The 14289-nt window shown below is 37.8% G+C and overlaps 1 protein-coding gene across 3 annotated transcripts in view; it reads left to right on the top strand.

Annotated features, from left to right (window-relative positions):
* Nucleotides 1-14289, top strand: part of LOC150088086 (nardilysin-like) — a 569173-nt gene that overhangs the window by 465637 nt on the left and 89247 nt on the right. For all 3 annotated transcript variants that reach the window (XM_090370567.1, XM_090370565.1, XM_090370566.1), the window contains exon 26: nt 13092-13235. In XM_090370567.1, the coding sequence (XP_090226693.1) occupies nt 13092-13235 (144 nt within the window). The remainder of the gene's footprint in view (nt 1-13091; nt 13236-14289) is intronic.

Genomic DNA, 14289 nt, shown 5'->3' with positions numbered 1-14289 from the left:
AGATCCAAGCTTTGAAAATAAAACGCGTTACAGCATTAGTTCAAAAATTCGCGCGTCAGCTCGGCACCTCTGGCTAAAACGAATCAACGCACGCAGAGAGATAATTGACTGGTCAAGCTTACGTCATTAGCGTTACCAAGGTGATCCAAGGAGAAAATGAAACTGTAAACAACTTTCGTGGAAAACAAACAGTTGAGCATCATTACTTGCAAACACTAATTTGCATGGCTCTCTCACAACAGTTGCTTTACTGCTTTTCGAAATTGCTGTACGAAAGAATTGCAACGAATTGGTTTTGAAGAACAAAAATGCCTTCTTTTTTTTCTTCAGTATGTATTGTATCTACTAACAAAAAATCAAGGAAATTCATCTATTGGAAGCTGTACTGGAAATGGAAGGAAAAAAGAAACTGTCGTAAAACTGATCACCACAATGCGCATTTCATAAAAAAAGAAGTTCGCTTTATTGTAATTGTTTTTAGAGGACTAAATCAGAACAGCAATTTCATGGATGTATATTTGATCTTCTTACGAAATTTCAAAAAAAAAATTTTATATTCATAGCTGCGTTATAAACTTTAAAACTGATGTCGAAGGAACTTCGCATGCATCTTACCTGGTCTGCAAACAAAAAAAAAAAAAAATATGCTACGAATAACGCATTGTTTTCACAATCCGTTACTCGTCTCGTAGTAATGTGTTAGGAAATTGTAAGTAATTGTTATTGAATACTTCGATATTTCCTTGATATGCATTTGATACCATCAAAAAATTTCAAAGGAAAAATTGAATTTTCATTATCACACACAAGCCCGAAAAATTCACCATAAAGTGTTATGCGTTTGGATGCCTGAATTTCATTCTGAGTTGCAAATGTAATTTCACTTCTCTTGCGCTGACAGAGTAGCTGTTTGCCAAAAGAAGGAAAACAGGGTTCATTTTCCTGAAATTTCCAGTTCCTTTCATTCACTTTTGGAAAAAAAAACCCTTAGGGTAGATTGTCAAAGGTCCAGAGCTGTAACTACTTTGAAGTGGTTACAGTCCCTAACTTGGCAATGTTATTATGAATGAAATCCTGATCTTGTGTAATTATTATTTCTAAGTAAACAATATATTATATTATTATGATATCCAAGCAATTTATCAATAAATAATCTTTCACGAATAAGGTTTGTATGCAGTGTATTCTTGTCCTGTGCAATTGAATTTCGATATTGCAAGTGAAAGTCTTGTTCTGCAGGTTTGGTTGTTTCCTGTTTCGGCTTACTGAGTTTGAACTGAAAAAAGCAAGGCTTTCCAAGATCTGATTGTGTTCACTTTTTTATTGTAGTACTCAATTTGTCTCTTGTTTATGAAATTATAACAGCTGTAATTTTTTGATATTTTATGCAAATAAGAAAAAAAAAAAAAAAAAATTTCGGTTGTCATATTTTTAACCCAGTAAAGCCAAAGGAAGTTCAAATAATTATTTTTATTTGTATCATGATATTTTCATAGTTTTAATTTAAAAAAAATATATTATGAATTCTCAAGAACATAATAATTTTGGCAACTTTTCTAATTAGTTTCATCACAGATGCTGAAGTCGCAATGAATGTTTCATCAAAGATGCCGAAGTTCCTTTTTTCCTTCCAGTCAGGAACTTATCAGTAGCTGTCCTTTTATTGTTCTGAAAGTAATTCGTTTTGTTGGGGGAAACCGTTTTTGCTCCTAATTGAAGTAGCACTTTCGAATTTTGCCCAAGTCGATTTTCTGCATATATTGAAAATTAGAAGGGCAGTAAAAGAGTTGATAATTGGTGCCATTGGTGGGCAGCATTCTGATGAACAAATTTCTGTTTATACTCCGGGATGACCACTTGGTCAGAGATCCCGAAATAGAGAGAGAGAATACAAGAAACCGCACCGCATTTAGCAGTCACGGATTTGATTGTGTGAAATTGCTCGCCATAAACCATAGCAAAACAAGAGAAGTGATGGGGAGAAAATCTATTTTTCAGCGGGGTTTTTCTTTTTATTACAGCTCTGAACAGCAGATGACCGTGGATTTATTCGGCTTCTGTACTAAAACAGAATTTCTCCCTTTGCGATGACATCACAAAGCGTAACAAGCAAATATTTTCTAAAAATAGCATTCTTATTTTATTAAGGTAAAAAAGTCTTTGTTTTTTTTTATTTAATTACAAACTTATACAAAAAAAAACAAAAAATAATTGAGTAATAAAAAAAAAAAAGTTCTTGTTTATACTCCAGCCTAACCACCAGGTCAGTGGAGTTTACAATAAATCAATCAATACAAATGTTAATCATCATGGGCTTGAATCCCAGTCTGCTCAAACAGCGTGTGCTACTGCACTCGTTTTTTTTTTTTTTTTTTTTTCCCCTTTGTTAGTTGCTGGCACATCAGCTTCTGTGGCCATAATGCACCTCCAAAGGTTTTTGCAGTACTCTGATCCAAGCCCTAGGTGGGATTTGAACCCGTGACCTTTGGGTTGCCAGGCAGGCACTTTACCCACCCGGCTAGCCCGGTCGACTACTGCACTCGTGCTTCTGACCAGGCTACATCAGGCCTAATGTTATGCATCAGCCCTCTCTAGAGAGAGGGCTGCTGTGTTACAGAAGATATCTTGCATTAAATTTTCAATGAAAACATAAACATTACATTTATACAAAACAGAATTGTTCAGATATAACCTTCTTTTATCACAAGAGAAGTGATAAAATTATTCAATTTTCAGTGAGATTTATTTTGAGAGGGGGATTCCTATAAGTGACAAACTGAGGGTTTGCTCACCAAAATTCAATACAGCAGGCCCCTGTTATAACGTGGTTCGCATTACGCTGATTTGCTATAACACTGTTCTTATATTATAACCCTTATCTGACTATAATGCTGTCACAGATCACTATAACACTCTTTTACAGATTGCATTTTTGGCATATTTAATGAAATAGTTTCATTTGATGGAGTCGATAGCTTGAAAATGAATAGCAAAACAGCATTAAAACATTTCCCATACTGACTTGAGAAATTTTCCCACGCTCAGTGAAATTTTCTCGCACGCTAATTTAATTGCAGTACAGTGACTTGTTACGTAGTTCCGAGATCAACACTTTAAAAAATGATCAAGTATATTGCTTGTAATATTTGCGTTATATGCATTTTTCCGAAGTCTAGTCATCACTCAGTACCATATTAGACATCGTGCGTAACGGACAGTTTACTTGAACATTGTATCATAATTAATGCAACCAATGCAGTTATATTTTCAAAGAGTTAATAATGGCCGATAAGAATGAAAAAGCAATGTCTGGGTGCAGTACAAAGACTATAAATGTAAGAAAAAGACTGAATTTGAAAATTAAATTAGACGTTTTGAAGCGAATCGATTCCAGTCAAAGACAAGCAGATGTGTGCCATAATTTAGGACTGGCAGGTTTAACTGTAAGAACAATTATAAAAAAAAAAAAAGAATTAATTTTAGCAGCGGGAAAGATAGCTGTTCCACTGCAAGCAACTAGGGCTAGGCCGGCTATTAGGATTGAAATGGAAAGATTTTAACTAATTTTATTGAAGATAATATCCAATGCAGAATTCAATTAAGTTAAGTATTATTAAAAAAAATAATAAAAAAGAGAGAGAGAGAGAGAGAGAGAGAGATTAGCCAATATGATGATCTGAAGAAAACTCACCTAACAAAAAAAATGTGGAACCATTTAAAACTAGTAAGGGCTGGTTGAATAGAATTAAAATCCAGGGAGAAGCCACAAGTGCAGAAGGAGCCGAAACTTTCAAAAAAGAACTTGTTAAAATTATTGAAGAGGGATATTATGTGTTATACTTCTCAACAAGTTTTTAACATAGATGAAGCACGACATTTGTGGAAACGGATGCCTAAAAGAAATTTCATATTGAAAGAAGAAAAAAACATGCCAGGTTTCAAAGCGGCGAAGGATCGGTTGACTTGATTGTTGAGTAGTAACACTACAGGGGATTTAAAATTAATACCCCTTTTAGTTTATTTGGAAGAGGGCCAAAGTTCAACCCAAAATCGACACATTTTTCATGATTAAATTCATCAATTAAATTAAATCAATTTAGGTCAATTAAATTCATAATTTAATTGGAATTTTAAGTTTAATTTTGATATGTAAGTAGTTACCACATAATTATATACATATGTAATGCAGAATATTTTATATGTACAAATATTTGAATATTAAATATTTTGACCGATGGTTGTGCATCTTTTCACTACCATTTATTATTGATTAGGAAATATCCTATGGCACCGACCGCAACTCACAAATACATATGTTATCTTACAGGAATGCTGAGCTCGCTTACCACAGATTCACTTAGCACTCTGTTTTTCCGGAATGAATTATCAGCGTTAAGCAGGGGTCACCTGTATTGCATTACTGATATCCTTTACCTTACTCACTCCAGCTCCACTCAGCTCAATGCAGATATATGAGTAGAAATCGTAATATTGCTGAACACACTGTGACTCCTTTATACTGTCCTCATGACTAACACAATGGCTTTGAATGTGTATGCCACTCCATGTGGAAAATGCCTGGGTCTTATTTCAAACAAGACAAAAACTGTTATGGATTTTTTTTTACACTGTTGACTGCTTAATATCCCCCCCCTCCTTTCTGTTTAATTTCTGTCTGATTCAGACTAATGTACACTGCTCAACAAAATTAATAGAAAACATGGTATAACTCATGCAGCTTGCGATGAAGTGGAACAAAATTTGGTATGGGGGTGTACCATGATGATGAAATGAGGAGACAGTGAGAAACTTTGAACAGGTATAAGAGACATTCATAGGGGTTGTATAAGAATTTACCAATAAAGGTCACATTGCAGAAGTCGATACAAGATGCTTGAAAATATGGTCACATGACATCAGTACATTGTATAATTCCCTCCAATGGCTAAACAAGCAGGCCTGACAGTTGTGAACCATGCTTGGTATAAGGGTGTCTATAAGATTCAGTGGCAAAAAATCACATTCTTCCACCAACACAGACCTTAGCTCATCAAGTGACCAAGGGAGTTGGCTGTCGGCAGGCAATAAGTTGTCCAAAAGCATCTCCCACACGTTTGATCGAATTTAAGTGTAGTGATCGTGCTGGCCATGGCAGTCGTTGGATATCTTCAGTTTCAAGTTATTCCTCCACCACTTGAGCTTTACGTGCAGTAGCATGGTTGTGCATGAAAAGAAAATCTGGAGCAACTGCAACCCTAAAAAAGTCACACGTAGGGTTTGAGGATCTGTTCTCAGTACCTCTACACAGTTATAGTACCCCTATCAAAAACAGGAAGGGGGATGCGGCCATTGATCATTGATGTTGGAGGGGGTGGCACCACATTCCTCATCTTTCGTCAGGCTTAATGTCCAAGTTTGCAGATGATACAAAGATGATACAAAGGCAGGGTTGTTAATGACACTAATGACAGTACGCTGCTGCAACAGGATCTAAAAAAGTTGAGCAGATGGGCTGAGAGGTGGCAAATGAAGTTTAACATTGACAAATGTAAAGTGATGCATATGGGAAGCAGTAACCCCAGAGTAACGTATCAGCTCTCTGGTACTGCATTGACAGTGGTAGAGAATGAAAAGGCTGGGGGTAATTGTGCAGGCAGATATGAAGTTTTCTGAGCAGTGCAGATGGTCTGCAAGAGTAGCTCATGGTGCCTTGTCAATACAGGAATATACAGGAATTCCTGTATATTCCTGTATTGACAGGAATTTTTCTAGCAGGCATAAGGAGGTGATTATTCCCTTGTATAAGGCAATGGTCAGGCCACACCTTGAGTACTGTATACAGGTCTGGAGGTCTCATTTTAAGAGGGATGTAGAACTGTTGGAACGAGTACAGAGAAGGGCAACAAGATTAGTAAATGGAACAAAAGGTTGCTCTTTCGAAGAAAGGCTTAAGTTTTGCAAATTACAGTGTCTGGAGACTAGGCACCTGCGAGGCGATCTGATTGAGGTGTATAAAGTCTTGAATGGTTTGAGCATTCTCAATGCTGATGGGATTCTTCCTCTTGCTCGAAATAATCGCCTGAGAGGGCATAAATTCAAATTGAGGAAAGACAGTTGTAGGATAGATGTGTGGAAGTTTGCCTTTAGCGAGCGGGTGGTTGATTGTTAGTACAAACTTCCATCTGTGGTTGTAGAAGTTGATAGCTTAAATAGATTCAAGGCAGAACTTGACAAACATTTGGAGCAAGTGGATGGGTGAAATAAGGGGTTTTTTTTTTTTTCTTTTGGCTGATGCTATATAAGCTTGCTTTCTTGCATCATGTGCCTTTGCTACTGCTAATGGTAATGCTAATCTCCAGATGAAAGAACATCTAGAATCTGTTTGTAGGCTAAAATGGGACTCATCAGAGAACAAAACTTTATTCCCTTTGTCAGAGCTCCAAGTCACATGTTCATGGCACACAGTCCACTTGAATTGAGCCTTATTAACACAATCTGGTTGGAAATATTTTCACTGTGGCCACAGCAACCTCAAGAAACAAAGTGTAAAGTAAAGTGTATGGATGTCTAGCGGCTCCAGGGGTTCCCCATCTCTACGTTGCTTTCATTGTTGGTGTACCAGTTTGCTGGGAAGGCTAGAGATTTAAAAGTGTGTGGATTTTGTATACGTGTAGTGTTATGTATCATTATTCACCTGGCCATTTAGCCGCTGGACCCCTGCTTGAGGCCCAATGTTGACCACTTGGTCCTGTGGAGGCAGACCAGGTACTCAATAGTTTGAAGTTTTTACTCTGGCAGGTCCTGCCACCTAGTTTCCTGAGATTTGAGTGACTAGGGCCTTAAAAAAAAAAAAAAAAAAACTTGGTAAGGATGAGTGCTTGAATTTAGAAAAGCCAAATGAGGTTTATGTGGTTTAATTTGGAAATTAAAGTTTTGCAGTTTGTGTGGAATATACGCTGGTGTATTAGGCTGAGTCAGGGTGGGGAGTACTGATGACTCGGGGGAAAGACAGAAGTATGGGGACGATAGAGAAGGTGACCCCAGAATGTTCAGTGAGGCAGGCCTGTGCCCCACCTGGAGAAGGATAAGGGTTGGCAGGGGAGGGAAGGAGACGGGACTGACTGTCTCCCCCCCACCAGGGAAAAGGGAGTAAAAGATACCAGGCAAGGGAGCCCGGTATAGATCGTCATCAGGAATTGGCAGTAGAGAGTATGTTGTCACTGTTGGTAAAGAGTCCAATTTGGGTATCTGGTCCAATTTGGGATCATTCATGGGACAGAGGTTCCATCTGAGAAAGATTAATGCTCAGGGTAGTTAATGAACAAGTCTTCATTGGGTGGTGGGTGCCAGTCAATTTTGATGGCAGAATACATTCCAATTCCCAGGTCGCTTACGTTCTGGGTAGGGTTTTTTGCCTCTGGAATAGGTCCTTTGCAAAGGTGGTGAAGGTTGTGTATTCTTCAGCTGTGTCAAGCAGGTGGTGCTCCATATTAATGGGGATGTAGTGAATTCTCATCATAAGAAGAGTGCCTAAGGTCTTCATAAATGTCACAGTAGTAGAGAAGATGCTCCCAGGTCTCTGGGGAGCCACAATGGCAGTTTGGGTCTTCCACAATCCTAAGCCAGGCCAATTTAGCTTTGAATGACCTGTGCCCCGTGAAAAGGAAGGTGGCATGGAGTTCTGGTGAGAACCATGTGGGTAATTCGGGGTAGATTCTTGAGATTTCCGGGATGGATCCCTTGGTGGTTTGGTTCCATCTCAGTTGCCATGCCCTTTGAAGGTTAAGTGTGAGTCATGCTTTTTCCGCTCTGGCACTATTTGCAGGGTCGGTGGTGAAGTCAATGCTGGTAAGGGATCTGCCCTTGGAGAGATTGTGGTAATCTGCACTTGACTACCTCTAGGTCTAGTCAAGCTGACTACCTCCGCTGTGCTGGATGATTTTGTAGGTGAGGGGGGTAACCCCTCACTTCTTTGCAGTGGGTGTAGGGTTCTTGAATTAGAATGATGTCAGAGTTTGTTTCATCTGCCTTGATTCTGATCTGATCTACTCGAGCCTGCTGCATGTTTATCTGGATAAAATTGATTTCTTTGGTGTTGAAACTTCTAAGCCAGGGGTCGGCAACCTGTGGCTCGCGAGCCACATGCGGCTCTTTAACTTATAGCCCACATGAAGCAAATTTTGAAATGAAGTTAGAGGACTTAAAGATCAAGGACAATGTGGAGTGCAAGACTAAAATACCTTAAAACTGAAATTGAGGATTTGGAGAGGCAAAAGGCTGCCCTTGCAATTCTACATAAATGAATGCTGATAGATGAGTTGAAAAAGCAAGACCAAATTGTGTTCAATGTATGGTGTAGCTTACCAGACACGTATAGAAATTTGAAAATATTTGCGTTTGGACTTCTCTCAGTTTTTGGTTCGACAAATTTCTGCAAATTTTTGCAAATAGTTCATGTGAACATGAACTATATTAAAAATAAATCAAAAAACCACCTGAACAGTGCGAGTCTCTCAGCATGCTTAAAGATGAAAATTACGGTATACTTCCCTGATATTGAGAGACTTGCTGAAGAAGTTCAACAGCAAAATTCACATTAATTAGAAATATTATTAATAAATAATATTTCAAAAAATATATTTTTTTAATAGAACACCTTCCCACTGTATTCCATTTCTTAAAAAAACTCCCCCACCCTCCTTCCCTAAGCTTGAGCTGAAGTGTGGCTCTCTTCGGATTCTCTCTTTTTTTTAATTAGATCAGAAATGGCTCTTCACTCAAACAGGTTGCTGAATCCTGTTCTAGACCAAGTTCCCATAATCGGTCCTGCTTTGATGAATACTCTTGAATTTCTGATATACTGGGCACTTTGTATCCCAAAGTGAGTGATTGTGAGGGATTTTTTACACCTTGCAGTTAGTGCAAACAGGCTTGGCAGTTTTATTTGGGCATGAGTTGTATTCTTTTTTTTTTTTTTATGAAACCCCAAACATGAGAGGTATTAGAACCTATAGTAGTTAGTACCATGCTTGGGTTGGAGGTTGAGAAGACGAGAGAAGATATTTGTCGATATTAGACTTGAACTTCTGTAGACTGTAATTTTCAGGAAAGACATATGAAGAAGGTTGTTCCAGAAATGGCAGTTGAATGAATAAACGAGGAAAATGAAAAGTTTGTTCTGTGAGTTTGAAACTGGACAGTAAATGGATGTTGACTGGTGGCGGCACATGTTCGGACTCTTTTGAAAGAGAGAGTGGGAATTATAGAAGCCAATTCAGAAGAACAGTGCTCGTGGACGTATCTGTAGAAAAGGCCTGCAGCAGAAACAGTACGTCTATGAGACAGCAAGTAGAGAGACTGTTAGAGAGAAGTCATTAATTAACCTAACTGGAATCTAGAAGCCTGAGAGAGGTTTTGTGGGCATCGCCCTAGATGTGGGAACAATATTCTATTGTAGGGCGGATTTAAGATTTGTACAGAGTGAACAGCTGTTTGGAAGAAAAGTAATGCCGAGAGCGAAAGAGAAAATCAAGTTTTTTTAGGTGCAGAGGAAGCAATATTTGTAATGTGCTTGTGCCAAGAGAGAGATTAGAAGTTAGGATAATCCCCAAAAGAGATATATCAACTTGCCTAGAAATTGGAGTGTCACCAAAGATAAGCATAGGAGCAGAAGAATCCTTTTTTGCGAGATATAAGACAAGACTGAGTTTTAGAAGGATTGAAATCAACTAAGTTGTCTTTGCCCCACTGGAGAATTACCTAGAGATCGGCATTTAAGGAATTGGCAGTGGATATTTGAGAAGTTGAAGCTGATTGAGCAGGGCAAGGTTTCTCAAAATGGAAAGTGGAATGCAATGTGCTGTCATCAGCAAAAATATGGATAGGATTTCCAGTCAATGGAAGAAGGTCATTAATGTATATGAGGAAAAGAGTGGGGGAAAGAACTGAACCTTGGGGGACACTAGCATTAGTGGAGAAGTTAGAAGACAGAGAGCCATCTTCCATCACTCTCAGTGAGCAATCAGAGAGAAAACTGGATAACCAATTACAAAAATCAGTTGGGCACAATGGCCATAAGTTGGCTGGGTATTGGTGCACATGTGCGTGGTGTGTCTGAAGTGACAGCACCTGTAGCATTGGGGACAAACACTTGCTTTTTAAAGTGGTGGCTTCTCCACTGGATGTAGATTCTGTTCTGGGTAGAGATTATTGGCCAGACCGTTTGGGCTAGTTCAACAATCCAGTTTGAGCTCCCACAACACGATTTGGTCATGTATTTGGGCATTATTAATCTCTGGTTCTGTATATGGAAAGTAGGATTGCAGATTTCTGCAGTACAGTTCGTTTCTTTGTCCATGTCATAAATTATGATCAATTGGCCTTGTTTTCTTGATATTTTTGCAGTTAAGCCAAGGGTCTCTGGATTTTTGAAGATTCTGGAGGCCTCTTCCTTCGTCTCCATTTCTGTGATAATTCCTATGTTTCTTATTTTTCTGATGGATTTTATGCGAGTATTTTTAAGATCGATGTTCTCGTTTTCCATCACCGTGTTCTTAATTTTTTCACTGGTTTAGTAGTCCCTGTTAAGGCTGGTTTCAGGACAACCAGGTTAGGTTTTGGTAGTAGAACTTTCTTTGCCGCCAGTTGTTTGTGTGCCAGCTGTGGTCCTCAGTGCTTCTGAGTAGGTAGGGGCACGCTGTAGCATTTGGTTTACACCTGCTGCCAGAAATGCTTCGAGTTTTGCATTGGTTTTCTCACACTCAATGTTGGTTTGTGCGAGTATTGTTTCGAGTTTTGTCCAAATTGTGTCAATTTTCCCATGTAATCCCGTTGTTATTCTACTGTTGGAGTCTTTCAGTAGGTCTTCAAGTTCTGTTCTTAAGACGAAGGTCTTTTCAGGAACAGTTCCTTCAGGAAGAGAGGGGCCAAGGTCTCATGTGATTTATTGTCTTTAATTAGGTCAGTTTGTGAGCCTATATTGTCTTTCTGTTCCTGCTGACTTCTAATCTCCCTGTCCAATTTGGGCATTGTTGGTTTTTTGTTTTTCTACTTAGTAGGAGTCAGAACAGGCCTGGTGTCATCAGGTTCATTATGTTGGTCTGAGCTGGAAGGAACACTAGAAGCAGTCAACTTCATCACAGGGGGTGATTTCTTGGCATTGGTTTGAGTTTCCTCAGGCATTTTAAGAAAGTGCTGATAATCGAAGTAATCTGAATTAGTGAGAGCCTAGTGTTTGGTTGGATGGATTTCAGAGAAATATGTTCAAGGAAATTTGCCACAAGTCCGTAGCTACAATAGAAGTCGAGATATGGTCTATCAAAGTTTCGGGCTGACCCCCATCACGTGGGGGGGAGAGCCCAAGAGAAAAATTACCCCTAGAGCTGCCAAGTTAGTTTCTATTGGGACAATTGAATGCACTGAGAGAGAGACAGTTGACGATAGGACATCACAGGGTTTGGGTTTGGTCTTGCTGTTAGAGCAGAGGTCTGTTCTGGTTGACATAGCTCTCAAGCAACCTTGGCCATCTCTTCTTGTAATGGATGAAATTGCTTCCATAGTGCTAAGATGACACTGCATGACATATTAAGCCAACATGCCACCTCTGCTTCTGACTTCCTGGCTTCAAGTCATCCAACGGCCACCATCTCAAAAATTATATGAATTCTTGCCATCTAACAATATGCCAACTAATTGCTAGTTGGCAATCTCTTCAAATTTTTAAGCATCAGGGGCTTATGGGTTTTCCCAGTAATTAAAAGAAAGCTTATCTGTGAGAGATATATTTACTTCTAGGGGAATAGCAATTCGTTGTTTTGCCTTATTTCTGCCACTACATTTCTCACTTTTAAATATAAGCATTTTATCTGGTAGCAACTTGGAAAAAAAAGAGCATTGAGGATGTCATTCTGGTTGCACCTCAACAAAACACTATTCCTTCCATTCCTTTATGCATCAATGCCAATGGCTGCACACCTTAAAAAGACATCCCATTTTGAGTCTTACATTTCTGGACTCATCTATTAGAAGACTTAATCTTCAGAATTCATCTAATGTGCAAACTGTTCAGCCTTAGTTATTAAAAGATTTCCATATGTGGGAACAAATCTTTTTTACTTGCGTCATCATTAGCCTTACTAAGAATACCTTTCCAAGATTTGTATACTTTGCCTTTTGTGCTCTGATCCTATCTGTGTAGCAGATTTCTCTGAGCTTTCACTCTTTTCCTGATCTTTCAGAATAGTTGAGTGTTGGTACTCCTTAGGAATGTTGGTCTTAAAATGCGTGCCATTATCTACAATCTGTGAAGTCTTAATTTTGTCTGTAATTGGCAAAGCCACTTGCTATATAGGAGCCATATCAATAAACATATCTATACATACATACTGTATAATGTACTCCTAGTCAAAACATAATTTCATTATGCTAACAAGCTTTACAAATTGCCAATGAGTGTGCAAAATCACCAACAAGTATTTCAGTCAGCCTGCACAGTACTCATTAGCTACAATATTCTTTCATTTAAAAATATAAATATTGTAATAAAAAAGGAATTAAAATGCTTGTTGTTTGTTTGTTATTTGGTTTTTAGGAGCATTAGCAACTAAGGCCATATTGCTCCTAATTAAAATGCTAATTTAGGAACAATAATGCCATGTATGATTTTGTCTACTTTTTTTTTTTTTTTTTTTTTAGTATTGCAGGAAGATTTCATTTCATGTATTAAATTTCCAGAACCTAGAACATAAATGTATTGTAATATTTCCTAACCAGTAAAACATAAAATAACAGTGATATTGAATATGCATCTGATGAAAATGAATATTATTTAGAATTATGCTGGAATTTTGTTAGAAAACTGCAGATAAACTATTGGCCTTTGAAAAAGATATATGTTGTTAATATTTATATATAAAATTTAAAATGTATATATCTTTTGAACTTAGGATGGGCTGATTATTTTGCTATTACATATTATTTATGAATAATTTTTGTAAATGGATTTTTATAAAATGTTATAAATGTTTTATTTAAAAGTCTTTATTTAACTTTATAGTTTTATATTTAATAAGTCATAAACATTTTATTTTCAGTTATGTGCGCTGGAAATACCTATTGGAGAATATTTTTGTCGTGTCTCATCTTTTAACAGGGAGGATCAAAACTCTGCTATGGTTAATTACTACCAAATTGGACCAGGAACAATTAAAGCATTTTGTATACTGGACCTTATTTTGGTAAAACTATGAATCAGTATTATAGAATATTGTAAATCAATGATGTGAATGCTAATATTTAGTTAATAGATTCAGAGCTGCAATTGCTCAATACATTCTGCATTATTTATCAAGTATTATGTCTACAAGACATAATACGTGACACGTAATAAATGTCTACAAGACATTTATTATGTCTTGTAGATGCTTCTGTGCTGATACTCGCTGTTGAATTAACCATGCAAATAATTTTCACGAATTCCTCACACTTGTAGACAAAATCAGTGATCCAATGCACCACGGAATCAGAGGGGGTCAGGTTTGGGACCCATGGGTCCCAAACCTGACCCCAAAATACATCGAATCACTAACTTGAATCATCAACCCTCTCACTCAAAGATTTGGGTTGGTGGTTCAATGTATTTTGAGGTCAGGTTTGGGGTCTGTGGGCCTCTGATTCCATGGTGCATTGGATCATTGATTTTGTCTATGAGTGTGAGGAATTCGTGTAAATTATTTGCATAGTTAATTCAATAATGGAGGATATCAGCACAGAAGTGTTCTACAAGACATCGTAGAGGTAATTCCTCCTTTTATTAGCTAATAGTTAGTATAATATTATTACTAAATGTTTTACTTATGTAAGAAAGTAGAAGGAACTGTGAATTGATGCTTTACATACTGCTGAAAGAACAGCCTATTTCATTGCACAGCATTTTCATAGAAGCAAAACAGCTCTGGCTGAAAGTAGCAGCATACATTCTTCGTGAAGGTTTTCGACCAATGACTGCTAGTTGGCAGATGTTGGTAGTAGGCACAATTGTGGAAGCCATCAAATCTACTACAGGGAGAGGATCCTGCATAGGATACCTTATATTTGGTGTCCTCCTTAGGCCATTAGTTAGAATTTGAAGATAAGATGCTCACAGTTGAAAAAAATTCAGTTATAAACAACATAGTTGTCTAAATGGTTGTTACAGTAGTTTTTTGGTAATTATGTGCCATAATTAGTTGTGCCAGTGTTTCTCATTGTGGACTTCTGGTTTCCTAATTTTTACCAGTGGCTCAGAGCAAT

The sequence above is a fragment of the Mastigoproctus giganteus genome, chromosome 3 (assembly GCF_048544385.1).
Source record: "Mastigoproctus giganteus isolate SK-2022 chromosome 3, ASM4854438v1, whole genome shotgun sequence".
NCBI classification, from domain to species: domain Eukaryota; kingdom Metazoa; phylum Arthropoda; class Arachnida; order Uropygi; family Thelyphonidae; genus Mastigoproctus; species Mastigoproctus giganteus.
The sequence above is the reverse complement of the archived record's forward strand: the minus strand, read 5'-3'. Positions and strand labels throughout refer to the sequence as shown.